Source organism: Passer montanus, unplaced genomic scaffold, assembly GCF_014805655.1.
Source record: "Passer montanus isolate IOZ18808 unplaced genomic scaffold, ASM1480565v1 scaffold1, whole genome shotgun sequence".
NCBI classification, from domain to species: Eukaryota; Metazoa; Chordata; class Aves; order Passeriformes; family Passeridae; genus Passer; species Passer montanus.
In genome coordinates this window covers 9081552-9107680 of record NW_024356504.1, presented here as the reverse complement: position 1 = coordinate 9107680, position 26129 = coordinate 9081552, and the positions used below count along the sequence as shown (strand labels likewise).

At 36.6% G+C, this 26129-nt stretch overlaps 1 protein-coding gene across 1 annotated transcript in view; it reads left to right on the top strand.

Moving 5' to 3' along the window:
- The window catches only part of MYO3B (myosin IIIB), a 192068-nt gene that overhangs the window by 92049 nt on the left and 73890 nt on the right, over window positions 1-26129 (top strand). The window contains exons 15-26 of the mRNA XM_039729329.1: window positions 586-669; window positions 1339-1541; window positions 1906-2004; window positions 2604-2718; window positions 3092-3218; window positions 3392-3602; window positions 4676-4823; window positions 5060-5213; window positions 7649-7737; window positions 9250-9379; window positions 22104-22183; window positions 25240-25260. Coding sequence (XP_039585263.1) covers window positions 586-669; window positions 1339-1541; window positions 1906-2004; window positions 2604-2718; window positions 3092-3218; window positions 3392-3602; window positions 4676-4823; window positions 5060-5213; window positions 7649-7737; window positions 9250-9379; window positions 22104-22183; window positions 25240-25260 — 1461 coding nt within the window. The remainder of the gene's footprint in view (window positions 1-585; window positions 670-1338; window positions 1542-1905; window positions 2005-2603; window positions 2719-3091; window positions 3219-3391; window positions 3603-4675; window positions 4824-5059; window positions 5214-7648; window positions 7738-9249; window positions 9380-22103; window positions 22184-25239; window positions 25261-26129) is intronic.

Here is a 26129-nt window from a genome sequence, read left to right as displayed (position 1 = left end):
AGGAAAGTGATTTAGACCACTCTAGGTAGCCTCTTGAGTCTGGAAGCCTTTTGAAGAGCCTATAAAATACCATGTGTTAAGGACTGCTGACACAGGAAGAAGGTGAATATGTCCTCCCAGAATCATCCAGTGAACAGTTGCACATTTTTCTAAAACCTAGGTGCTAGTTTGCTGTTCTGGCTTGAATATCAGCATCACCTACAGAATAGCCTCTCTCCACAGGACCTATTATTTAAAATGATTTTTCAGAACAAGCTTTTGATCAGTGTGTCAAAAATATCTGTACCCTGTGATTCATATGAAGTCAATGCAGTGAGCCTCAGTCATGGTCACTTGTTTATGTGTTCTAGCCCTTAAAAATTCACACATGCACCTTGGGAACAGGCATTGAAAAATGCATTTTAGCAATCTAGGGAATAAATTACTGCACTGAGCCTTTGCTGATATCTCCTTTCAGAAGGGAGTTGACCCTTAAAGTATTTTATAGTTTTGATACTAAACCTGAAATAACAGAAAGGAGTAGTAATAACAGAAAACAACCATATAGTGAACAATGCACTTAAATATTTTGTTTTGTGTGTTCAGTGCATTATCATCAGTGGAGAAAGTGGTGCTGGAAAGACAGAAAGTGCCCATCTGATCGTCCAACATTTGACCTTCTTGGGAAAGGTATTTCCTAGCCAATTCTGTAAAATTACGAAGAAATCCTCCCAACCTTACCCCAATGTTCACTTTATTTAATCTTTAATATTTAAAGCTGTTCATGTGAATTGTCACACTTGATTTAGGGACATAGTAATCATGCATGTGAGAGTATTGAATTAAGATGCAAGAGTGTGACTCACACCAAGCCAGTCAATAGTTTTTAAAGAGAAGGTGCCAGATTCTGAGTGTTCAGTACCTGTAGGTATGTACAGTGTTTATCACATATAACATTATTTATAGAGTAAAGAATGAAAAATATTATTGTGCCTCTAATCTTAGACGCTCTTACACATATAAATGTTATGAGTAATACTACTAAAACAAAATAATTGGAAAATCGACCATGTCAGCTTAACCCTAAGTAGGCATCTTTAGTCCATTGTGCTTTTGGTACTCTTACAAAACAAGTCTAAGGTGTAACAATTGCAGAGAAAGAAGAATCTGTATTTTGCTACCTGTGGCAGATTTTATCAGTTTGTTGAACCTCTTGTTGTATAAATAGAAAGGTTAGCACAGTACCTAATTCCACACAAGCATGAGAAAAGGATTCTTTGCTTCTGGAGCAAGAATTGGATTGGTGGTAAGCATTCTATTCTTTTAACTATCCTTCTGATTTGTATCTCTTCTGTCAAGGCCAACAACCGTGCTTTGCGTGAGAAGATTCTTCAGGTGAATCCTCTGGTTGAAGCATTTGGAAATGCCTGCACTGCCATCAATGACAACTCAAGTCGCTTTGGAAAATATCTGGAAATGATGTTTACACCTACAGGAGCTGTAATGGGGGCAAAGATTTCTGAATATCTACTTGAAAAATCAAGGGTCATAAAACAGGCTGTGTAGGTATATTAATTGTCCTATAGCATTTATGTAGTGTTTGAATTTATTTAATTATCAAAAATTCTGTGGTTTAGATACCTTTCTGTCTTCTGCTAAAATAAAAATCCTTTGTACCAGTCTATGACAACAAGAATAGTCCTGTTCTTCTGGAGTTGAAGCAGAGCCACTTAGTTCTTTGGGGTAATGTTGTGTTCACTGAGTTTTCTGTGTTCCAGAGCTGCTAATCCTACACTATTACAACAAGTGGGAGATTTGCTGCCTTGCTTCAGTGAGCTCATAATAAGAACTACTTTTACATTGGTTGTATAAGATGCCGCAAGAACAAACACAGGTGTTTTAAAAGGATACTTTCTTTTTTTCCAGGGGAGAAAAAAATTTCCATATATTTTATTATATTTATGCTGGCCTTTATCATCAGAAGAAACTTTCTGAATATAGACTTCCTGATAAAAAGCCCCCTAGGTAATTATTGCTCACTTGTTTTAACTGCTCATTGTAATTAGCTATTGATAGCACTTGCTTTCAGTATGATGCCTTCAAATCTCTCTTAATCCTTCTCTATTCCTTAAGGATATTTTTTAATCCTCCCAAGGTGTGAAGAAGATGGACACTAAGGTATTAAATTATTTGCCTTTGTTTGAGAAGTTGAACTATTAAAACAGAAGGAGGAAAAACCAAGCTCATTATGTAGATATTATGTCATACTTTCAATGCAGACAACCCTCCTTATGATTTCTTACCATAATGCTTCAGGTTCAGGAAGAACCCAGAATATGCTTTGGAGGTTTTTAATTGATGTTTGTACTTCGAGTGCATCTGATCTGTACTGGGTGAGGTGATGTGTGTGAATTGTTGGTAACATTATTGGACATCAACAAAGAATAATGCAGATATTAATGCAACAGAAACAAAAGCTTCTTATGAATTAGCATCAAACTATATAATCGAAAGTTATTGAAATAACTGTTCTTTCCAGTTACTGAGGTACTTGCATTTAAGTCACTGGAGCTTGTATTAGTATGTGTGGTAGTGTGATGCCTTCTTTCTCCCACTCTGTTTAGATATATTGATAATGAAACTGGAAGAGTAATGCATGATATTGTTACTAAAGATTCATATGGAAGACAATTTGAAGCAATTCAGCACTGTTTTAGAATTATAGGATTTACTGATGAGGTAAGAGATTCAGTTGCTAAACCATTATTGACCTTATTTGTGAAAACTACCTCCAGTGCTGCCCTTTGGTTTTGTGGATGTACAAAATTTTGTGAGCCACAAAATCTCTGTTATGACAGAAGTGAACTGTGAAAGCATGACCTCCCACTCAGAAGGCAAGACCAGCCTGAGGTCCCAGTTAATACTCAGGAAATTCTGTTGTGCTATTTCTTGTGTAAATAAGAGCTTACTTGAACTTGTAGAACTTGGTCTCAGAAAAAGCTACAAGCTTTAATATCCATTCCAGTATCCATTATGTTTTCCCTTCATAGCCTAAATATGATGTGTGTGTCTAACTGAATTCCTTAAAAGTGCTTCTTGTCATCTTTTACAGGAAGTGTATTCAGTATACAGAATACTGACTGGAATCTTAAATACTGGAAATATTGAGTTTGCTGCTATTTCTTCACAACACCAAACAGATAAAAGTGAGGTTCCTAACCCAGAAGCCTTAGATAATGGTATATATCTTTCAACCTTGCCAGTTTTGTATATGCAATTTGACTCTGTTTGTGATAGTCTCTAGCTCATGGTCAATGAGCTAGAGACTTATCATGGTCAACGAGCAGTTGGTTGGTGCTGGTGATTTCTGCTGCATAATCACAACTGTGTGTCTTTTTCCACTGTCTTTTAGCTGCTGCACTACTAAGTATTGGGTCAGAAGAACTTCAAGAAGCCCTGACCTCCCACTGCGTTGTAACACGGGGCGAGACTATAATCCGGACGAACAGTGTGGACAAAGCAGCGGACGTGCGGGATGCCATGGCTAAAGCTCTCTATGGCCGGCTCTTCAGCTGGATCGTAAATCGTATCAATACGCTGCTTCAGCCAGATAAAAATATATGGCAAGTTACACATCACTGAATCATGTGTACTTACTGTGCATATGTCGGATGGCTTCATCCATTTGTATATTTTTGATTTTGCAGAAAAAGTGCTGTGTTTATTTTGGCTAAGGCTTCAAAATGGCTTTCATGCTGTGATACTGAATCCTGTTTCCAGGACATTAAGCCCATCATTTTCAAAGAGCTGAATAGAATTTAGCTGTTCAAGTCAATGGAAATTGGGTGGTTGAAGTGCTGTCCAGTTTTTTTGAAGGATGCTTCCTGCGTAGTGAACATGAAAATAATACAAAAGGCTAATAAATAATTGAAGTACACTGAAAAATTCAGTACACAGCTCTGCTTTTGTAAGCAAGTAATGAATGCAGATTTCAGATTATTATTGTGCTGCTACTTGAGATGTGATTATTTTTAATTTTTTTTTACAATTGCAGAAATATTATATTGCACATCCTTATGATTTCATTGCCAGGCACTGAGCTGGCTGGTTTGATCTTTTGAAGAAGCTGTAGATATTTTAGAAACAAGGGAACCTCTCAGCAAATGTGAAAATGCCTCTGATCTGAGATCTCTACTTGCTACTTCACTATGTCATATAGACATATTCTCATCCGTTTCTTGCAGTTCTGGTAGTGACTGAGTGTACTTGAGTTAGCACATGGATCATTAACAGTCCAGCTTGTAGCAGCAGCAGATTTGGTAATTACCTTTCTGAATAAGTGTAGGGAAAACGTACCATTAAACCTTGACACCTTTCCTCTGCCTGGAGGAGCAGACAGTAGATTTTATTTGGGATCTGCCTACTGAAACCCCTTGTTTCAATATGGATGCTAAGTGTCTGTTACTCTGTACCTATGATTTTCCTACCTTCTTCATGAAAATTTGCAAGAAGCAAGTGGGAAACAGAAGTCTTAGCAATGCTGAACAAATGCACAAGTTGTCTCAGGTTCAGGCATACTTTTCCTCCTTTATTTTTGCAACAGAGTGAATCAGTTATACAATCTTAGTTAGCAAATTTGTTTTTATTTTAACTTGGTGTTGCCCATAATGAATTTTATTTGTATCTTCACGTGCAGCAATGCTGAAAGTGGGATGAATGTTGGGATACTAGACATATTTGGATTTGAGAACTTCGCAAGAAATTCTTTTGAACAGCTGTGCATAAATATTGCTAATGAACAGATCCAGTTTTATTTCAATCAACACATTTTTGCACTGGAACAGGTAAATTCAACTCTGTTGAGGTCTAGCTGAATCCAGCATCCTACACCATAATCATATTCAGGACTACTTTATAAAATGAGTATGTGCTTTAAATGTGAGATAATGACATTGTTCTGTTGAAGTTTTGTAAATAATGTTGTTGACGCCTATAGAGCATTGCTGGGCATCATAAATGCTCTAATGATGATGTTGCTTTTACTGTTTTGGCATTAAAACTGTGCTGGTGACTTTTGTAGATGGAATATCAGAGTGAGGGAATTGATGCCACTACAGTGGAGTATGAGGACAACCGTCCACTTCTAGATATGTTCCTTCAGAAACCAATGGGTCTCCTGTCTCTGCTGGATGAAGAAAGTCGATTTCCTCAGGCAACAGACCTAACTTTAGTTGGTATGTGCAAGTAAAACTCTAGGAAAGATCTGGGAAATGACAAATGTATTATGAGTGCAATGTCATCTTTGTTCGAGTTTTCCTACCCTGGTTGTCCTGATGCTGTGTCATTTCATTTGAGGTTCTAAGTATATTTTTCATTGTGCTTCATAATTTTTCTCTGCTCACATGTTTTCTATCCTTTTCAAATTGGAAAAGTTGTCTTAAGTATCAGGTGGCAAGGACTTACTGTTTTTTCAGTGTTACAAGGAAATACCCTGTGTCTTGTCCATGTATGTAGCATTAGTGTTGAAAGAAAAATTTAGACCTCCCAGGCTCCTAGGCCCATGTTTATCCAATTAGAAAATACTGCTTCACTCCAGATTATCTCATAATAATTAGGAAGTGTGTGTTATTTCTGTTGTGCCATTTGACTATTTCCTTGTCTTCATACATATTTTACATATATTTTGACAAATTTTGGTGCCAACTTTAAGTACACAGCACATGCCCTGTTTAAAGCTGTTATCTTGAGGTTATTTACTAGAGCTGCATGTTTCCTGTGATATGAAACCAAGTTCCATTTCCTTCAATGGAATGTGCTGCAGAGACCCAAACTGTTAGAGAAAACCAGTTTCCAATTAAATTGCACAAGACATGTACAAGATTTTTCACTACTGCTAGGCTGAGTTGAAACTGGAATTCAGGTCACAGACAGAATGAGTACTATGGTTTGATTCTGCTCCTTGTCTTGGTTTGAAACAGAGGTGTCTGCCAAGGAAGGCAGGCACCTCCTTTGGAATGGAAAATATGACCGCTTTCTCTCTGAATTATTATTGTAACTTTGAAATTAAGGGGCTTTCAAGCAAAGATATGGGAAAAGGAATAGCAGTTCTTTGTTACTATATGTACACATGTAGATACGTGTAACAAGACGAACAGCCAACGCTCAGCAGCAGCAGCAGCAGCAGCAGCGGAGCGGAGCCCGCGGCGCCTTCCCCGCCTGCGGGCGCTTCCCCTCCCCGCAGTGCCGCTCTCGGCCGCCAGGGGGCGCTGCTGGCTCCGGCCCGGCAGGGCGGCTGCGCTGCTTCCCCTGCGCCGGCAGGGGGCGCTGTGGCGCGAGCGCGGCCACGTCTCCCTCATGGGGTAATGGCGGCGGCGGGATGGAGCATGGGGCTGCGGCAGGAACCTCACACTCCAGGGTCGGCCTCCAACAGTCCTTCTTTGTGTGCTCAAGTTTTCTGCCTCCCTGTCGACTTGTATAAATGAGTTAATACCGAATATTGAACTTCTGCTTCCAGTGGTACTTTCCCTTGTCCAGCGTTGATCGGCCTTGCTGCTGGTCTGTACACAGCAGAGCTGGGTCCCTCAAACAGACAGCAGAGTGGGATATTTTGCCCTGTCCAGGTGTTCCAGGCAATCATTAATTCCACGACTCTTTCCCAGCCTTCAGAAATTCCAAACTTAGTTCTTTTTGCTTTAAATACAAGCTTGATTAAGTGGTAGTAGAAAGAAAAACCTAGCAAGAATGTTAATGGATTCTAACATTAGAAAAAATATTTTGATAATATTTTCTGACGTACACAGCATGACAGGGAATGTTATCAATTGTTTCTGGTCTCAGGTCTCTAGTTGCTTATTCAGGTAAATTAGCATAAAAGCAAGTTTCACTGTATAAACACTAATTCTTACTAAATTCTTACTTCAGGTTCCACCCCTTCTTTCCAGGGATGTTTCCTTGGCTCAGCAGGCAGGAATTGCTACCTGGGCCCTCAGTGTTGGACAGACAGCCCTAATTTAATTATAAAATATTAAAGAGCCTACAAAATATCTTCGGGCATAAAAGACATTTTTCTTAGAAACCTGTGTTCCTTCTTCTGTCAGCTCTTTAGAGGCAATCACAGGAAACAGAAAGTCTCCTTAGAAGGGGTTTTATAGAGAAGTTTCTTTTTTTCTGTAGAAGTCCAAAGGTACATGAGGGACAGTTCCAGACTGAGCACATAAACATATCCTTAAAACTTGGTGCACAAAGCTAAATGAATGCAAAAGGAAGATAGAGAAAATACAAATAGTAGACATTTAAGTGACTGTGATATATGCACAGTTTTGAGTGTACATAGGTATAAGAAATAACCTCACCCCAAACCCTGCATATACATTAGTAAATTCATTGCAAAATATGAGAAATCATCACATCTTCTCACTGGGTCTTCCTGCTTAATATTTTTCCATGTACAAAAGCATCCACAAACAGTGATTTTTAAAGATAGTCTTACTGGGCTAGTTGAAAATGAACTGTTCCATTCAGATGTGACAGCTTGGTATTTCTGAGCAATCTGATAATATGTGTTTATAGCAATTCTGACTTCTTGAGCAGCAATTTAGCAAGCTAATTAGGATGAAGATTGTAGTTAATCACTCTGTGACTTAAATCAACATCTTTTCTCAATGTCTAGATAAGTTTGAAGATAACTTACGATGCAAATACTTTTGGAGACCAAAAGGAGTGGAACTGTCATTTGGCATTCAGCACTATGCTGGAAAGGTAAGGTCATGGGATTTTTATTTAGTTCAGATAATAGTGGTATGGTCATCAGTTGTTTTTATCCAAAGTTTCTGCTTTTTTTTCCCCTCATTTAATAGAAAATATGATAAACTTTATGTAAATGTACACTCTACAATGAAACTTTTATGTGTAGCAGTCCATTTTGGAGCCTGTCCTTAGGGCTCTTACACAGATTCTGTAGATAGATTTTGTAGCATCTTTTTTTCTGCAAGAAGCCTGGCCTCAGAAATGCCAGTCCTACAGTCACTTCAAAGGAGGGACTCTGGAGCCAGGGCAGGCTGTGTGCTTGGTAACAGCATGTGAATGCCACAGTAGTTCTGTGTGAGAGTGTCTTGCAGAGTGTCATGCAAAGTATATGCATGAAAAAGCAATGTAAACCAGTATCTGTTACAGAACTTAAAATCCTACAGAGTGCATTGGAAAGACTGGGACTTGCTGGTAGAGGCATTTTCTTGTACTTTGTATCATTGGTTCTCAGATGTTCACATTCACATACTGTTTTATATGAGGAGTAACAGTCCAGCTTTCACCATAACATGAGCTTTGCATGCAGTTTCAGGCCCAAATATTTGTTCATAGACAAAGTTGAAATATCCATGTTTTGTATAGTTATTGATTAAGTCTCATCTCTGGATCATTATAAGACTCCAAATTTTAAGATGTATTCTAGTAACTTCAGTCAGGCTTTCTGTCTCGTTAAGAATAACTATTAAAATTCACACAGTTTTAGTTAATTCTTTGTACCCACATGGCCAAATAATAAAAACAATACAGGCCAAGTTTTCTTTTGCCAGAGAACATTCACTTTCTGTGTAAATTAGTGGACTTCAGGAAAACTGGGCTAGAGAGGAATATTGCAAGTGATAATAAAACAGCTCTAAAAAATCATTGCAATTAAACAAAATGAAAAATTAAATAATTCTTATATTAATACAAATATCCAGGCATTAATTTCTAATCAAAACTGTTAAAATAATTGAAATAGAAGAATGTTTTGTTGTCCTAATACAGTTTTAAGTGCTATGAGAAGCTGATTTAATGTACCTACATGTGTCCAACTTATTACTGTTCCTCCAGCAGGTCCGCTTATAGATCACAGGTTTGATGCAGACAACCAATAGACTGACCACCTGAGAACCATTTCTTACATCACAAGTAAATGATCAACTGAAGCTTTAATGAAGTATCTCTGTTGTATTTTATCATGCATAGGATTGTTTGACATGGACAAGCATAGCACAACAGGATTTAAGCCATTTAACCCAATTTGATATGCAGTGGCATTCTATGAATATAGATAATCTGTGTAGCCAATTTGCATTCTGAACACACTGCTGTAGTTCACTTTTAAGACCTTTGCAGGTAATTCATTTCCTTTTCGGACCAAGCTAGCTGATCTACTTGGTCATCCTGACTGTTCATGTTCTAAAGAACATGGTAAGTTTTGGGTAACCCTTTTCATCAAAATTCCTGACTGTTTTCCCACACTAGGTATTGTATGATGCCTCTGCATTCCTTGAGAAGAACAGAGACACTCTCCCTGCTGACGTAGTGGTGGTGTTGCGAACTTCAGAGAACAAACTTCTTCAGCAGCTGTTCTCTAGCCCATTAACAAAAACAGGTATGTTCTGCACAGCTTTGCTGACATTGTAACTTCTTCAGCTACCTGTTCCTCTCAAACTCTTACTTGATTCTGCACAATTTCTTTTTTTTCAATGATTTTATCATAGCTCCTTTCCAGAGTATTTGTTCTCTGATTTCAAGATTTCATTTCCTTTCATGAATCTTGTGCAGCAAGATTCTTCCCTGACTTCAGAGGAAGGGAGATTATCAGATGTAGGGCAAGAACTCATTCTCAGAGCAGGATAAAAATATGGAAGTTTCTAGTTCTTAGTCCTTTACTAAGATCAGTACTCAGTTGGTAGATTCTTGTGTACCATGTCTTACAGTTCATAAATCATGTGATGTACATCAAGGTGTTTTGGAGGTAATACCCATCTATTTAGAAGCACTGATGTAATACATAGTTTCTTACAAATTATAAAAGCCATGTACTAATAGGCTAGAAGTAATTCCGTTGATTTAAAGCTTGTTGACTTTGACTTACATGAAAGTGCCTGATCTGCAGCTAAATAAAACAGCAGGATGAAGTTTGATTACTCCATGGATAGATGCCAGAATGCCAGTACCATATGCAAATGATACTTCTGCAGTATCCATGCAAACAAGCCAGCAAATGAATACTTCTCTCATACTTACTAAAGCATCTTTTTCATAATGGGTGAGAAAAATATGTAAAATACTAAATCCAAATACAATGGATTGTACAAGATTGCAAAATTATTGTGAGCTAACATATAGAGATGTGGTTGTATGTTTAGGTAGAAATACTTGGAGGATGCATTAGATAGTGCTGGGTAGACTTATTGGACATTGGCTGTAGATGCAGTCCTGTGCCTGTGCAGCAGCTCTCTGCCTTGAATTTCTTGACTGTCAGTAACCCAGTCATAGCATCTGGTGATGCATATAACCTCTCCTGACATTTCTGTGTAGAAAAAGAACATCTGGAGAAAAAATTATATTGAGCTTTTTTTGCACATGTAAAATTAATATCATAATATCTGTTTATATACTACAGAGGATAGGTTCCTGTTCCTGTTACAGGGTAATTTTTCCTGTAATTGAAAGGCTTTCAACTACCCCACCTCAAATTACACTTTTAGAGGTCCCTGAGAGGTGAGGATCCAGTGAGGAATCTGAAAGGCTTCTCCTTTCAGCTATAATGAGTTTAGATGGAAAGGAATATAGTTTATGGTGGAGGATTGGTCTGCCAAGTGGGGAACAACGAATCTTTTTGTCTATTAGTGCTCTACATTTGAGTCTGTGTTAAATTGATAAAAGAGATTCTGATCAAGCAAAGCAAGAAAGAAACCTCACACATGGTCAAACGTGCCTCCACACCCCTCTTTACAAGCTGTTTTATACCTTGGAGCTATTGTCAGAATGAAACCTATTAGGTGCTTTGTCCCAGTTATCAGTCCGAATTATTGCAAATATACTTTTTATTTTATTGCTATTTTAAAATCAGATTGCTGATGCCTTCATGCAAATGTATCTTTTTCTGGCCTTACAGAGTTATTTTCAGTAGCAGCAGCACTTAACTTGAGTATTTTGCCTGAGATGTATAGAAGGTTCAGTGAGATACTTCTCATTGCAGTTAATGTAGAGTTAGCGTGCTGGTATATTTTACCTACTTTTTTAGGTCTCTTATATTCCTTGTTTCCCATTTACATTCATTGAATGCTTTCTCCCTCCATTTACCTTTCTTTGGAAAGCACGCAGCAAGTTAAGTGTTTTCTGTATTTGTCAAGTTGGTAGAGGACATCCTGATAAAAAAATTATTGTGCATGTGCTTCTATGCGTGGTGTTATAAGAATAGCTTAAAGCTCTTATGTAATTTTTACTTTTTAAAAGCCTTTGTGATTTTGCTCTTTTTTCCCAGCTGTCTGATATAATTGACATTCACATCCTGTATTGGGGCCTCTGTGTTCTAAAATCAAATTGTTGCCAGGTTTAGTTTTGGCAGCTTGCAAGATAAATGAAAGGTTTGGCTGAGAACAGAAGGCATTGCTGGCAATACTACTTCATCTGCTCACTGGAAGATAATGCTATTCTTTTAACTTTCTACAAAGATGCTTTTGTAAACAAAAGAATAGTGAGTGTGTACGTATCCCATTGTACTCTGTCCCTGTCTCTTAGCCCTCTTCCTCCACTCAACATGTGCTTCATTCCTAAAGAAAACCAAAAAAAAAAAACCAGATTAAGATTCATAATCTTGGGACAGCTTTTGGTCAATTACTAATACAAAAGTTAGTAATTTACATGGAAGCCATATTCCGTCTTTCCAGGTAACCCTGACTTGAAATGGGCTTTCTGCCAGTGTGTGCTGTCCAAAACACCACACATTCTCCCGTCTGCTGGCAGCTGTCTCTGCAATGTGCGGTGTAGGTGGGTTTGCCGAGCCGCGGTCTCCCGTACGTGTTGCAACCACTGGGTGGTGCTATCCCAGAGGCATGAGGGAGTGCGAGGCTGAAATCGTGGCGCTGACAAGGACTGGAAATGTAGTTCTTTAAATACCAAAAAAGAACAAAAAGATGCCTTTCCCACCCTGAGATGATCCTCTGTTTGAAGTATATTTATATAACTGTCATATCTTCCCCTGTCAAAAACTGAGCAGCATGAAGAAAATAAATACTAAAAAGCTAAATTCTTTTACTAATTTAAGATCATGTTAATCCTTGTAATTTATCAAGTACACTTATCCCTTCTCAACAAATGCTTCTATTTCACAGTAGCAGTCTGTGCAGTTTAAAGGGCCAGAAATTAACAGCAGGACATTAAATATACATTTGTAATAGTAATTTTTTGTTAATAGAGTATGCAACTACTCATACGAGACATGGGAACTTAAACATTCTGGAACCAATTTTGTAGCATATACAGCTTGTTTTGTCATCTTTCAGTGGAAATTTAGTCATGTTCAGTGTATTTTGAAATCTGCACTTTCTAAGGGCCTTTCACTTCAAAATTGAATTAATGTATTCTGATTTAACCTAACAGTTCTCCCATTTGCTTCCATATCTGTCACTTTTTTTTCTATAGACCAGCTTCTTGTGCTGCCACTACTGTAGATGAATATGCTTGTTCCCATTTAGATAGAATATATTCCTGGTTGTCTCTGGGTTTAGTTTATCACTGTTGCTGGTAAAGCATCAGAGAGAAAAGGAATCACATGAAGTAGAAAATAGAGTCCCCTTGTAAGAAGAGAAGATTTTTGTCGGAAAAATTAAGGACAGGATTGATCCATTCACCACTGAGGAGTCAGACCATTTTGCTGACTGTCCTGATATTCGATAATTTTTGCAGCATCACCTGTAAGGGTTGGTACTGTTGGATTACTTGAGCAAAGCACCCAGGAGGGTTTTTGAGACTCCAAGGTTTTTATCTTCTTAGAAAAGCCGCATCACAGCAAGATCTTCTACTCTTGAAACACAATCTCTGCAGACTTTTGTCCTTGCCATGACTCACAGACCTTTAGAACTTTGAGAAAGTTGTCTTCTGCAGGGAGGGAAAAGGGAAATCCTCCAGCCTTCCCACCAGAAGAGTAGAGATGCTGCAAAACATCCTTGTCCTTGCTCTGAGGATAAGTAGGGGTTTTGCTTGGCTACAGAGAAGAAATACAAGCAACAGAAGAAATACTACAGCAACATCATATCTAATAATTTTAGTAGCATTGGGTATTGCTCACGGATTAGGGTAATGGGGTAGCAATATATCATTGCTTAGAAACACCTCTTGTATGTGGTGCATATATATTTAATCATAAATATAATATATATGTAAACACAAATATAATTCTCTGTCAAAGAGAATTGGGATGAGAGTTTTCACAGCTGGGATGAAGGGTTTGGTTAGTCATGTTTTAACAAGGTAATTTTTTTGTCCAAAGTAGAATTTTTTCCAGACACAAGTTATTTATAATTCACCTGTCTAAAGGTCATTTCCCTTCCTTAATATTGATTTTTAGTCTGTGTTCTTTCTGCCTTTGAGTCTCTAATCTTGCTTACAAACCTTAGATGAAAAGTAATTATAAATAGTGTATATTTGTTTACCAAACCAAACAACTAATGGACCATGTGCTAAGAGAGAATGTGAAAAAAAATGTTTCAGGTTAGCTTTATGCACACTACTGAACAAAAGAACTATGGCCTTTTGCAAAATCACTTTAGAGAACTGCTTTTGACCACTTCTTGGTGACTAGAGTACTATCTTTAACTTATGTGTAACTTGGGTGTAACTGTGATACCGTGTGATTCCTCGTGATGAGTCAGAAACCAAAGGAAAGAGATTTTCTTGCATTTCAGTGCCATGAACAGGTACTACTGGGCATACATGGAGTGTAATCTTGGCAAGTCAAAATCATAGGTGCTTTGCCACTGTTTTCAGCAGAATCGTAGGTTTGAGCTGTCATGTTTGTCACTGTGCACTCCTGTTGAGCACAGGCCCTTGCTCTAGCAATATGTAGTGGTGGGTCTCTTGGTTTGGTGTGTGTCATTCACTGAAATACAGCATGTTTCCACTTGGGTTTAGTGTATTTTTTCCTCTTATTTCCATACATCACAATAGAATCAAAGGCTCGATATATATTTTAATTTTACTAATGTGTTCCACAATAAAATCTTCTTATAATGATACTTTTGTGTTAGTATTTTCACCTTTAAGAGATCAGGCACTTTTAAGTTAAATTAATTGGAAAAAAAGTCATTCTAATTACAGTATCTCTATTTAAAAATTAATCAGAGTTTATATTTTGTAAGAATTTTGGTAAAGTTAATGGAAGCTGTGTATTTCACTCAGTATTTCACTCAGGATATGGAGGCTTTCATACTTCTAACTGGTCTGTATGTTAAAAACACAAAAATAGTTTTAGCTCTGCTGCCAGTGAGTTGTATGCAAAGAGAGGCTTTAAACCACAGCTGTGCAGCGTAACAGTCATGAACTTTACTGGGTTGCAGATGTGGGACATCAGTAAACTCAATTAATTGTAGCTTAACTGATTTTGGGAGGTAGAGTTCTTAGAGTTCTGCACTTGAGCATTTTACAGCTCAGTGTTTATTTTTCTTCATGTCGTAAGGTTTTGCATCATAGGACAAATGCAGTACAGATACTCATAAAACTTGCTAGCAATAGGATCCAAAAAATGCTCTGAAATAGCCCTAAAAATGGAACTCATCTAGAAACAGAGCCATCTATCAGATCAAAGTTAAGGTCTCAGTCCTGCTAAAGCTTTATATAAAGCATAACAATTATTTACTGTTGAGAATAACTCCCTATAAATAGTGTCAGTGAATCTCTGGAATTGCACATGGCACTAAGCACAACAGCTGAGAATTGTCAAGTTAGATTTATCACAGTTATGTTTGGTAAAGGGTGTTACCCAAACAGAATTATACTGGTTTTTAATCTGCGACTTTACAGATTATATTGTACTGAAAATGAGCAAGGGGGCGTAGATTTTCTTTGTCTCCAAGTGCTTGAAAATTGAACTCTAATAAAACTAGAAGTGGGCAAGTTTAAGAATAGATCTTAATTAATTTACTGATTTGGTTTATAATAGATAATCTCTAGAACAGATATTGAGAATAGTTTTTCTTTACCTTTTTCTCAGAAGAGGTACCTTTCCCAATTTTCATGTTTCAGGCCTAACTTCTCAATCCTATAATGAACACGATTTCCGTTATCTTAACACTGCATTATATACTAATTAAATTCAAAATCTATTGATAGTGAGGAAACAAAAGATGCATCACATAAAAGATGTTCCTGTTTTTAATACTAACTAGTAGACTGTGGGATTTCACTGTGCACCGTATACAGAACTTAAATAGAGACATATTCAGAGAACATTATACCATTGTTTCAATGAGTAGTTGACAGTTTTCATAGGCACTGTGTGCTATAAGGTCGAACAAACTATGTCAAAGATGCTCCATATGTCGTTGGAAGCATTCAGTAGCTCTGAAGATCAAATCCTAGAAGAGCATTATTTTAAAATTTCCTAGTGAGTTTTCAGGGCAGATAACTTTCTTGAATATTCAGATAATCTTACTCATATGAATATCCATGATGTTTTTTGGTGTGCCCTTAACAAAGAATGTGCTTATATTTCCCACTCCTTCAAAATAATTGCATTAAGGGATTAATATATCTAAAGAATGAATGTAGTGGGTGGAAAATAAATCTCTGAGTCTGTGCTAGAGCTTGTATATTCATTTCAGAGTATTTCATGCAGTCTTACTATGATTTTGTGCTTTTATCATTTTTCTTTATTCCTTCACCTTTCAGCAAGCCATAAAGGCCAGTACTACTGAACCAGCATTATCTGTTATTATTTGACTTTTTCTTCCTTCCTCCAACCTGACTTGCCTTGATGCAGGAGTGGTTAATTGAGCTGCCTGGATAGCAGGTCACAGTATGTGACAAAGAAAATGTGTTTGTGGATATTTGTATGAATGAGTGTTTATTTCATTAAGAGTGGAGATACAAATATAATTAATGTTTTGCTTTACCGCAGAAGTAACTGATTTTGTATCAACTGTGATAATACACAGAAGTGCTGACATCCGGGGAGCGCCGGTTCCATTGAGAAGCCTTTGAGACTTGATTTAATTAGTTGTCAACATCAATAATGCCTAGATTTCTGAAATGGGAAGGTCTGGGACTTTTATAAAATTCTGTAACCTTGTTTCATCTTAAATGAACACTTTAAAAAGAAGGTTCTTGCCTTGGAGTTTTAAACCCTCGTTTTGACACCATTTTTTAGCCTGTCCTTAGTCCGGTGTTTGGACAGAGGTGCCCAACCTATGCTCTCCTGGCTGTGGCCAGATAGCAGTCTAGTCTCTGCTCTGCCACTCTGTTTTCCAGAACCACATGATCATCCCTTGGCCTGTGACCAGGAAGCTCTTTATCATGTTGTCAGGCCTTACCATACGTGTTCTGCCTAGTGTCTGTAAGTTTGGTCATGTCACAGGATATGAGAATCGCATAAAGTTTCTTGTATGTCCTCTGACCACATACTGTGCCCAGTGTAATTCAGGAAGGGTCTGTGTTTCAGTGAACATACTCCCAGTCAAGTAGATGAATAACACATTTGGTTCAATTTAGCTTGAAAATTTGGCATATTGCTTAAAGCAGCAGTTAGTACTCAAGGTCGTGTTAGAAAAATACCTTGGGCAGTGCCATTAACTAGTTCAATTAGTACCATAATTTGTTCTTCTTTACTAGGTAAGGATAAAAGTTAAGACCTTTCTTACTGACATAATACATTCACTGATCTATAGTATGTATAGATACTATGTATGTAGATATGTACAGAATACAGTAGGCAGTTTGACCTACATTTCATCTCAGCTGCTGTCAGTGTCTCTGTTCCCTTCCATTCTACAAGAAGCCTACTAACCTACTGTGTTGAAGCAATACTTTAACATGGCAGTGTTGATGCTTACAAGCAAAATTTTATTTGTTGCTGTAGACATGGTGCTCTGTATTTGCCAGTGTGTGCCTTCCTAATGTGGGAAGTGACCACTGAAGTGCCTGCAATGTATGCAATAGAAAGCATAACAGCACTTACACTCAGGTTCTCCAATCCCAGTCTAACAATATAAAGTTTTTAGTTATCTGTAAATATGATTGGTGTCTACATCATGCTAAAAAGACTAAATAAATCCTTAATCTAATTGAGAATCATTATCAGAATTCCTCAGTTCACTATGGTGCGGGTTTTTCATTTCAAATAATCCGGGCCAAAAACATGCTTTTTTTTCCTCCTGAAGCAAATATTCATAATTAGGTTATTCCCAGGTGGGCTTCACTATTACTAAGCTTTTTTGCTGATTAGATTATGTTTGGTAATATGTATCTGATTTTGGAAATACTGTTTCTTGATTTTATTTTGAATAGAAAGTGAAGCAATTGTCTTTTCAGAAGAAGCAGTAGTTGAGGTCTATCTGTATTGATAGTCGTGCTCTACAGACAGTATTTTTATAAATACATTCTTGTGTAAAATGTGTAGTATATGAGAAAATTGGATTCTTAGCTTTCTTATTGCACTAGATTAGCTTAAATTACTTCAATGACTCTCAATGACTCAAAAGAACAGTTTTGATAGACAGGTTCAAATTAGTACCCAATAAAAAAAGTACATGTATTCATTTGTAGTTGAGCTAGAAGCTTAGTCTTACAGTAGCAGAAGATGAAAATGCATTATGGAGATAAGCAGTCGACTTCCTTTGGCCAGATAAAATGTACTGAAAGGAAAGACAGAGAAGAATCTGTGTATGTCAAAGACATTGTCTGGCCCTGTACCTCTTCTGGAGTGTGAGTGCTTAGCTGTGATTAGAAGGAACGTCAATGAAATATGAATGCATTGTAGCATTTCTGACCATATTATACTGGATCTAAATGGTGTTTGAAGTAACCCCTCTTTATCTGAACTAGAAGCATGAAAGAAATTAATAAAATATATGAGGATAAGGAAAGAGCTTGTACTGGCCCTCTCTATAATAGTAATATCCCTGGTGCAACATATACAGTAAAGTGACATTGTCATTAGGCTTTTTCTCAATAAGTCATTTACACTTCACAAACTGAATGTTGTATCAAAGCTTAACATATTTCTTACCTGGCTGCTCTTACTTTGGGAGGAGTGATCTATTGCAGGTATAACCAAAATGAGATTATAAATACAGTGCTGATATTAATAATATTTGCTTGGTACTGCTTGCAGAACCCATCACCTAAGAATAAATGAAGCACAAACCATAGGTAACATCAGAACATCCAGCCAGAGTGTGTACTTTTCCTAATTAGTGCATGAAGTCGACAGCCAGACCAATCATTAATTCAGCCAGATCACACAGTGAGTAACTACAAATGAGGAATGCAAATGAGAAGCCAGGAATGCTGACTTGTGCTTTTTGAGATCTGGAGACCACTTCCAAAGTCCAACTTGAAAAAGAAAAAACCCACATTTCTTCTTTGTGTGTGATGTAAAGACTTACAAAACTTCTCCAGCTTGACTTTGCATAATAGAAGAGATGCAGTTCTTTGATAGTATGGTCTTTCTCACCTAGCTGAAATGAGGCATCAGTGAAGTACATTTTGCAGAGATGTGAGATTTTCTAAACAGCTTCAGGACAAAGGGAGGTTTGCTAAGCATTGATGCTCAGCTTAGCCAGGGAGTGCATAGATTTTGTGCTGCTACTTCTTTTTCCCTTGAAAATTCTAAGACCATTTCACAAACTTCAATGTCTGAAACTTCTCAAAGCATTAAAGAGAATGCTGTAACTGAATTCTTAACTTTATTGAAGAGAGGAAAAAATCAGAAGTATTAGGTCTAACTGACTCCTTAATTGTCCCAATGAATCCCAGAGACCTTAGTCTCTGATCCAGGTGCATAGGTATGAGCCTTAATTGTTCAGATGAGCAGTCCCATTGAACTGCAGTGCATGTGAGTAAAATTAAACATGTGCATGTTTCAAAGATTAATCCTAACTTTTACCATTAACTTTCTTTCCCCTCCCAAAAAAAAACCCCAAAAAACCCCAAAAAAAGCAAAAAAAACCAAAAACCAAAAAACAACCAAAACCAAAAATTCCATTAACTTTCTTTCCCCTCCCAAAAAAAACCCAAAAAAACCCCAAAACAAAGCAAAAAAAAAAATCTCCAGAACATAAGACAATTTTGAGAGGGTTTATATGACTTAGTTGGTCCATTTTATGGACTTGGATTTAATGTAGGTAGCATTTGGTGTGCAGGGGTGTAATTTGTATTTTGTCTAAAGTTTTGAATTGGTGTGAAGCTGGATTTCTGAAAAGCACAGTGCAGTCTTTCATCCTTTAACCAGTTTAACCTTTTAAGGAACCCATGGCAGTTCAAGCTACCCATGTTATTATCTATAAACATTTGTTCTTCAAATATTGATGCTTTTCACAAAGGGGATTAACATTTAATTATTTTTTATGTGTTAAAGTATAAATTACCTTGTAAATGAAAATCAAATGCAGGGATAGGTAGCAAATTTTACTGACTGTGAACACCATGCTAACCCTGGGTGAAACATCTCTTATTATGTAGACTAATTTTCAAACCACATTAATTCTGTTCATTAGTTTTAATGGCTTAGACATGTAAAGATTGGTAGTTATTTTTCCTGAGCATGTGAGACACAGTAGAAATCCATTTTGATTTAGGTGAAATGTACATCTTTGAGTTAAGTTTGTTTGTTTCTGCAAATCACATGAGCTACATGAGATCAGTAATTCAGAAATTTTTATTGAAGTATCATTTTGTGTTTCAGCTGAAAAAGAAAATCCTAGTAATATTTTTTCCATGGATTCAATGTAATACTACAAATAATTACATAGGAATTCACTTGACACATGAAATAAACACTGGTAAGAATCCATTCCTAGAAGGAATTAACTACTGAGCAAAGGCATGATAGGTAAAGCATTTCTTTTTTTTTAAGTGGGCACAGAACACTTTGGGGTTTTTTTTTTGTTATTGTTTGTTTGGTGGTTTGTTTTGTTTGGTTTGCTTTGGGGTTTTTTTTTGTTTGTTTGTGAAGTCATTAAAGATTTGTTATTAATTAAAAGGTGTATTTATTTGCTTGGCTTACCAGATTAGAAATGTTTCATTCTAGTTTTGCATGAAAAACTATGGGAGACTTCAGGGGTATTAATTATAAACCCTAGAAACCTAATGCCAGCAGTGAGCATGGTGAACCTTGAGCAGATATAGAACCATTCTAAATTTTATTTAATTATTATAGTTTTTTAAGTTGTTACAAAATGCAACAACGTTTTAGTAATTTTTAAACAGTCTGATTCAAAGTCCTTTCTTCTCCCAACTCTTTTGTCATGTGTTATCAGTTCTTCAGTGCAAGGCTTTTAAGCTTCAGACTTGCTAATCTAAAACCTAGTCAAAAACAACCTTTCCAAGCTATTTTAGCCAAAAAAGGCCCAAAAGAGTAATTTTTAACATACAAAAATAGCAAAATTGCAACTGGGAGAAAAACTGTTTCATCATCTACTTGTTCATTAAAATCCTCAAAATTATTTCACCATCTACTTTTTCATTAAAATCCTCATTTTAACTTTGGAGAGATACATGTATTTACAGTATGTACCATGCATGTGCATCGATATTCAAGATTTCCCAAACAGTTGTGGTTCCCATTTACATCCACAGTATAATAGCCTAAAACAGTTTCCAAAATAGTGGACATACCTTGTGTTCTGGGCCATGATTTAAATTGTCAGGTAACATATGATGTTAGATCTGGAAATGACATGCCAGTTTTGCAGTATTGTGTCAATACCAGTGCCAGCAGCTTAAAAGATAAATACTTCTTTAAATGAATTCAGAATGTTGGAATGAAGAGTGCTGTGTTTGAGTGCTGGCCTCCAGATTATTTTCGGGGGTTTGGTAGTTTTTTTTGTTCAGAGGAAAGTAAGAGCAAAAGTTCCTTTAAGTGTTACAGTGGCCACTGGATTTGCTGTGCTCTCTTAGGGAATTATTACCAGCATTTGGGTTTCTTTACCAGCGATTTGGTGTTCTTGGCTTTCGTTTTCCCATCGTGCCTCCTTACTAGTTATGTAATGCAGAGTTTAGCAAAACTCTGAAGACTGTTTGGAGTTACTGCCTTTCTGTAAAGCTAGCAGCTAAACACCGGAGTTGATGCAAACAAGTCATTTAGCATCTGAAAGAAGTGTTAACACTTTATTTACATTTAAATTAAAATAGACACTTATTTATGTGTTCTGGTTCTGAAAGGTGTGTGGTACATCTGCAGAGGCCTATTGTTTATTCATGCTGTAAATCCTTTGAAATGTGTTAAAATGCTTCCCACTCATTATAAAAATCCTGCCACCCATGGATTAGGGCTTTGATGTCACCAATCCTGCTTCAAAGGGTTCTTTCAATGCTATTAATCACAGTTTAGCCTCTGAAGATATAGCCAGAGAAAACATTTGGACATCTTGTGCTAGACTTGCTAAAACTTTGAAATATACAGAGTGTCTTGCATATGCAAGTTCGATATCACTTCCTCTCTCTTCTCCTAGGCTTTATTTTGAAAAGCTATTTTGTGATGACTTTGGCTTTCTCCAAGTACAGAAGAAAAAGTTTAGGACACGTTGCACCTTACATTTTAAAAAAGCACTGGTCTTTCGCTTGACACCGCAATATATTTTTGCCAGGGAAATTGAGTCAGTCTTTAAAAACCTGGAGTTACAATAAGATGGAGAATTATATGTCAAAAGGTCAAAAAATGGTGCTGTCTTAGCATTTTCTCATCTCTCCCGTTAGTTTGTGAGTTTAAGATACTGTCTTAACACTTGAGGACCCATGTGATTTCATAGAAACAAGATTGATTCTGTAGTCTTCTTGCTCTTTGAAAACTCTCAATGAGTCACAGAGAAATTGATTACTAGTGATTGAGCTGTATGCCTTTGTGCTGTCGTTGTTTTCATCAGCTCAGTAGCTAAGGTCAGTGACATACCACCTTATCACTGACTTTTTCCTCCTCTAAATCAACACTGCACTCTGTCATGCCTGTGCTGAATGCTCTGCAGGCACAATTGGTAATGAGAGGGGTGTGGAAGAACTGTGGTGGTGTCTGCTATTTTTAGTACTATTGTACAAACTGATTTGCACAGTAAAAATTTTCTCTTCTAAGCTTCTTGAAGAGTTTTTGCAGTATGAATTTCTTTCTTTTTGAACAGGCAATTTGGCACAAGCAAGAGCCAGAGTGACAGCAGCATCTCGGTCTCTGCCTCCACAGCTCAGTGCTGGGCGTATCAAGGTCAGTAGTGTTCCCTTTGAGGACAGGCAGTTGTTTATAAAATACTACATTGAGACTATGTACACAATACTTAGCTGATGTGGCTATAGAGTGAGTTCCTACCAAATAAGAGTCTGCCTTTACTACCAGCAACATGCACCTTTTCTTGGAGTATGGTTTCCAGTGTGAGTGATGAACCTATTGTAGAATTCAGTGAAGAATCAATTTACTACTGATTAATCTTTAAACCTTTGGAGTGCAATCTGTGACATTAATATCAATAGTCGTCTTTACTCCAAAAGGGTCAAGGTTTTCCTCTGACAAATTTGATCTAGAAAGAGGTCTTACTAGGTAAAATTTGAGTAGTGTATTTAACAGTATGAAAGGCAAAATTTCTATTTCTAATAGATAATAGTATCTATTTCTTTTTTATTCAACTTGGAAGTGAAAAACCAGGAGACGTTTGTGACTGGTAGATAACTGGAAAAGCATTTTTCAGCAAAACCAGTATTCTGTAAAATAGTGGTTTTGCTGAATAATGTAGAATTTAAATGCTGCTGAATTTTGCCATGAAAGTATGTGGCATAACTGCAAAAAGATGGGATACTTTTATGGCAATTAATAGAACTACAACCGAGTACACTTAATTTGTGAGGAAACCTGTTGTGCCTTGAGGCTGATGTATGTACACCCCCTCCCTGCTTCTTAAGTGGTACTTGTTAGAGTTAGCTTAGTTAAGGTTTGGGGGTTTGGGTTTTTTTTTAAAGCAAAGAGTAATAATTTTTTTTTAAAAGAGTGGTAACAGCAGCTGTTCAAAAGTCTACAAAATTTTATGTTTTGGGTTTTCTACTTCTTCTCGTTATCTTCTGCTATTTGGAGCTCAGGCTCAAACATCAGTGTGGTGATTTATGTCATCCAGATGTCTATATCCTTCACTGTACCTGCAAATACAGATGTGGATTTCAGACTATTATTTCCTGTCTGGTGTAAATACTTTCAGTGCTGAAGGGTGGCCTTTCCAGTTTTCTTGTTACATACACATTTTCTTCTACATCCAGCTATATTCAGCACAAGCTTTCTAAGCACATATTTTATTGATACAGCAGGATTGTAATGGAGCAGTTCACTTCTAGAGCTTTACTAAACACAATCAGTTAATAAGTACTGTTTAAGTGGGCTTTACTCATCCTTCAAACTTTTTAAGAGGAGCTAAAAGACATGCAGAACTGCAACACTATTCCAAAAATGTTAATTTCAATACTTTTTAGATAAAAAAGCCTCTATTCCTTAGAATTTTTAAGCATCTAATTAAAACAACTTCAGGAAACATTTTAAATTATTATTTTACAATTTGTTTTAAAAAATCCAAATGTAATAATTTTGTTTGGAAGTTTTTTATCATTATTTAATTTAAGAGGGTTTTTTGCTCAGCATATTTTTTGGTTTTATAGTATTTCATACCATGCCAGAAGCAGGTGTGGTCAATATGTAGAAAGTCATAATTTCGACTTCATAAGGTGACATGATGTCATAAATCATTCTTTTAATAGTGTTTCAAAATTATTAGAGGGAATCATTTTAGTGATGCAACAGTTTGACTTTTGTAGGTCAGGCTGTTTTCCATTACAGTTTTGTAATTATATGAATTTGTGTTGTAGGTCACTATGGCTGTCATGTAAAAATGTGACTTAATAGTTGAAATATCTTCATTTTTGTTTAAAAAGAGAAGCTAGTGATTTAAAATATGAGGTACCATGACATTCTTATTCTTAGATCATGACATTCTTTTTATGCTCTGTCACTTTTTAGCAAGCCAGTTGTGAGAAGGCCTATTGTCTGTTGTATGTGAGGTTGTTGCCCTACTGTAAGATTGTGTGGCTTCATAGACAAGCAGTGTTGTACATTAATGAGAGACAAAAACTTCTTAAAAAGTTTTACAAGAAGAGCCCCTCAGCTTCAGGGTCTATCAGAATTTTTCTAATGAAAACTTTAAACATTCCTTGTCAAAAAGATTTGGAAAATTATTCTAGTTCTTACCTATTGCAGAGATCTGAATTTACAACTTCATTCATAGGAAGAGAAATCTAACATTACTGCTTTCAGCCTAATTTTCTGAGAAAAATTGTTTTACATCTCTGTGAGTGTTTCCGACCATCTGTCTTTCTGTGCATTTGTTCCTTTTGCTGCCCCAAGAAAACTCAAACCAAAACCACTCTTTTGAGCCCAGCAGTCTGTTGTAAGCCATATTTGATAGATTGGCAGTCCCAAGATAGTAGATTCTACAGTTTTGGTGAAAATAAGCAGCTGTGAAAATGAGATGATACTGCCCTTTATTGACCAGCAGATATATGAGATATGAATATGAGACATTGTGAGTGGTCCGTCTCCAACAACATCACTGAGTCTCTGCTTTTCTTGGCAGAGGAGAATCCTATTTAGAACCTCATATTCATTGGCATTTGGGCTCAGATCAGTCCTCAAACTATTTGCTCTTGTTCTTTATTTGATCTTACTTATAATTAAATTGTGTGTCTTTTAACATTAAATATTACCAGTTATTCCGAACTTACTGTCAGTGCTCACTGTTAAGGCTTTTGTCTTTTACCTGACATTTACTAGAGATTTAGATAACAATCCTCAGAAACTAGATGTCTTTCCAAGATAATCTTGAAACATTCCCATATCCTTCCCCATGGGCTTGCCTGCTGTTTTGATTAGTTTATTGATATTTACTTTGTCACATAACCTCTTAAGATGTTTGATGTTACCTGTGCAGATAAGGCATTTCTTCTGGAATATATTACAGAGCGTTCTGTTAACAAACTGCATCTCTCTTTTTTTATTCTTTTTTTGAATGTATACCAATGCATGTATGCCATTCTGGGCCAGAGCTTCACAGATTACAAAAACATATTTAAATTTTTGTGGTCATCCTTATTGAACTCTGTCTTCATTTGTGCCATCTGTGTTCTGAATCTTGACCTCACTAGATTTCTTTTGATTTCTTCCCCAACACAAAATCCATTTTTTTACCTATTATTACTTAGCACTTCATTTCCTTTATATTTTGCATGCAGTCTCCTAAATACCTCCTGAAGGTAAGAGTCTCAGTTACTTTATTGAGAACTGTAATCTTTCAGCAATTATTTCAGTGTCCAGAAGAGTGTTTTTAAGTCAGTGAATGTTAGAAATTATTGTGTGGAGCAAAGTCCAGGAAGTGTAGCACAGGTGCTGACAACGGCATTATCTGGTTTATACAAATGCCACCTGGTCAGAGCAGATGGTAAACTGCCACAAAGTAAGTGAATGCTAAGATGCTGTTAATGCTCCATGCAAACAGGATGCTGGTTAATTTTCTTTAATTTTGTTGAGCTGTAATGTAGCAACACAATCTGCTTGTTGTGGACAACCACAGTTATATTCATTCATAAATTCTGGTTTCATTTTGATAAGAACAGCTGTACTAACAATATAACTAAAATCTATAAGGAGCAGTATGTTCACTGTCCATGTATATCCTCTAAAAATAACTCTTCTGCAATGCTGAAAAAGTGACAGTTCAGCAGAATAAGATTGCTGAGATTCTTGGCATGAAAATGGTAATATAAAGTAATTAATACTGACCATAGTAGGAGAAGGGAACAGACTTACATATTCTGAGACTACCTACTTTGTTTGCCATTCATTATCCTACAGTATTTTTTCCATACATGAGCAAAATGAGGCAGTTCAATTTACATCCTGGCTATTACAAATATGATAACTTTTCTTATATGTACAAGTCCTGCTGGAGTTCATTGTAGTGGCAATAAAAGGAGTACTTTTAGAAATCAGTTCCTAAAGTATTGCAACTTGACAGTTATTTCACTGGCTGAGTATTATACTATCCTCAAGCTAGAGTGCTCTTATACTATGAAAAAAAATTCAAAATGCTTAGAAACCTCTTCAAAATCAGTGTGTTCTGCAT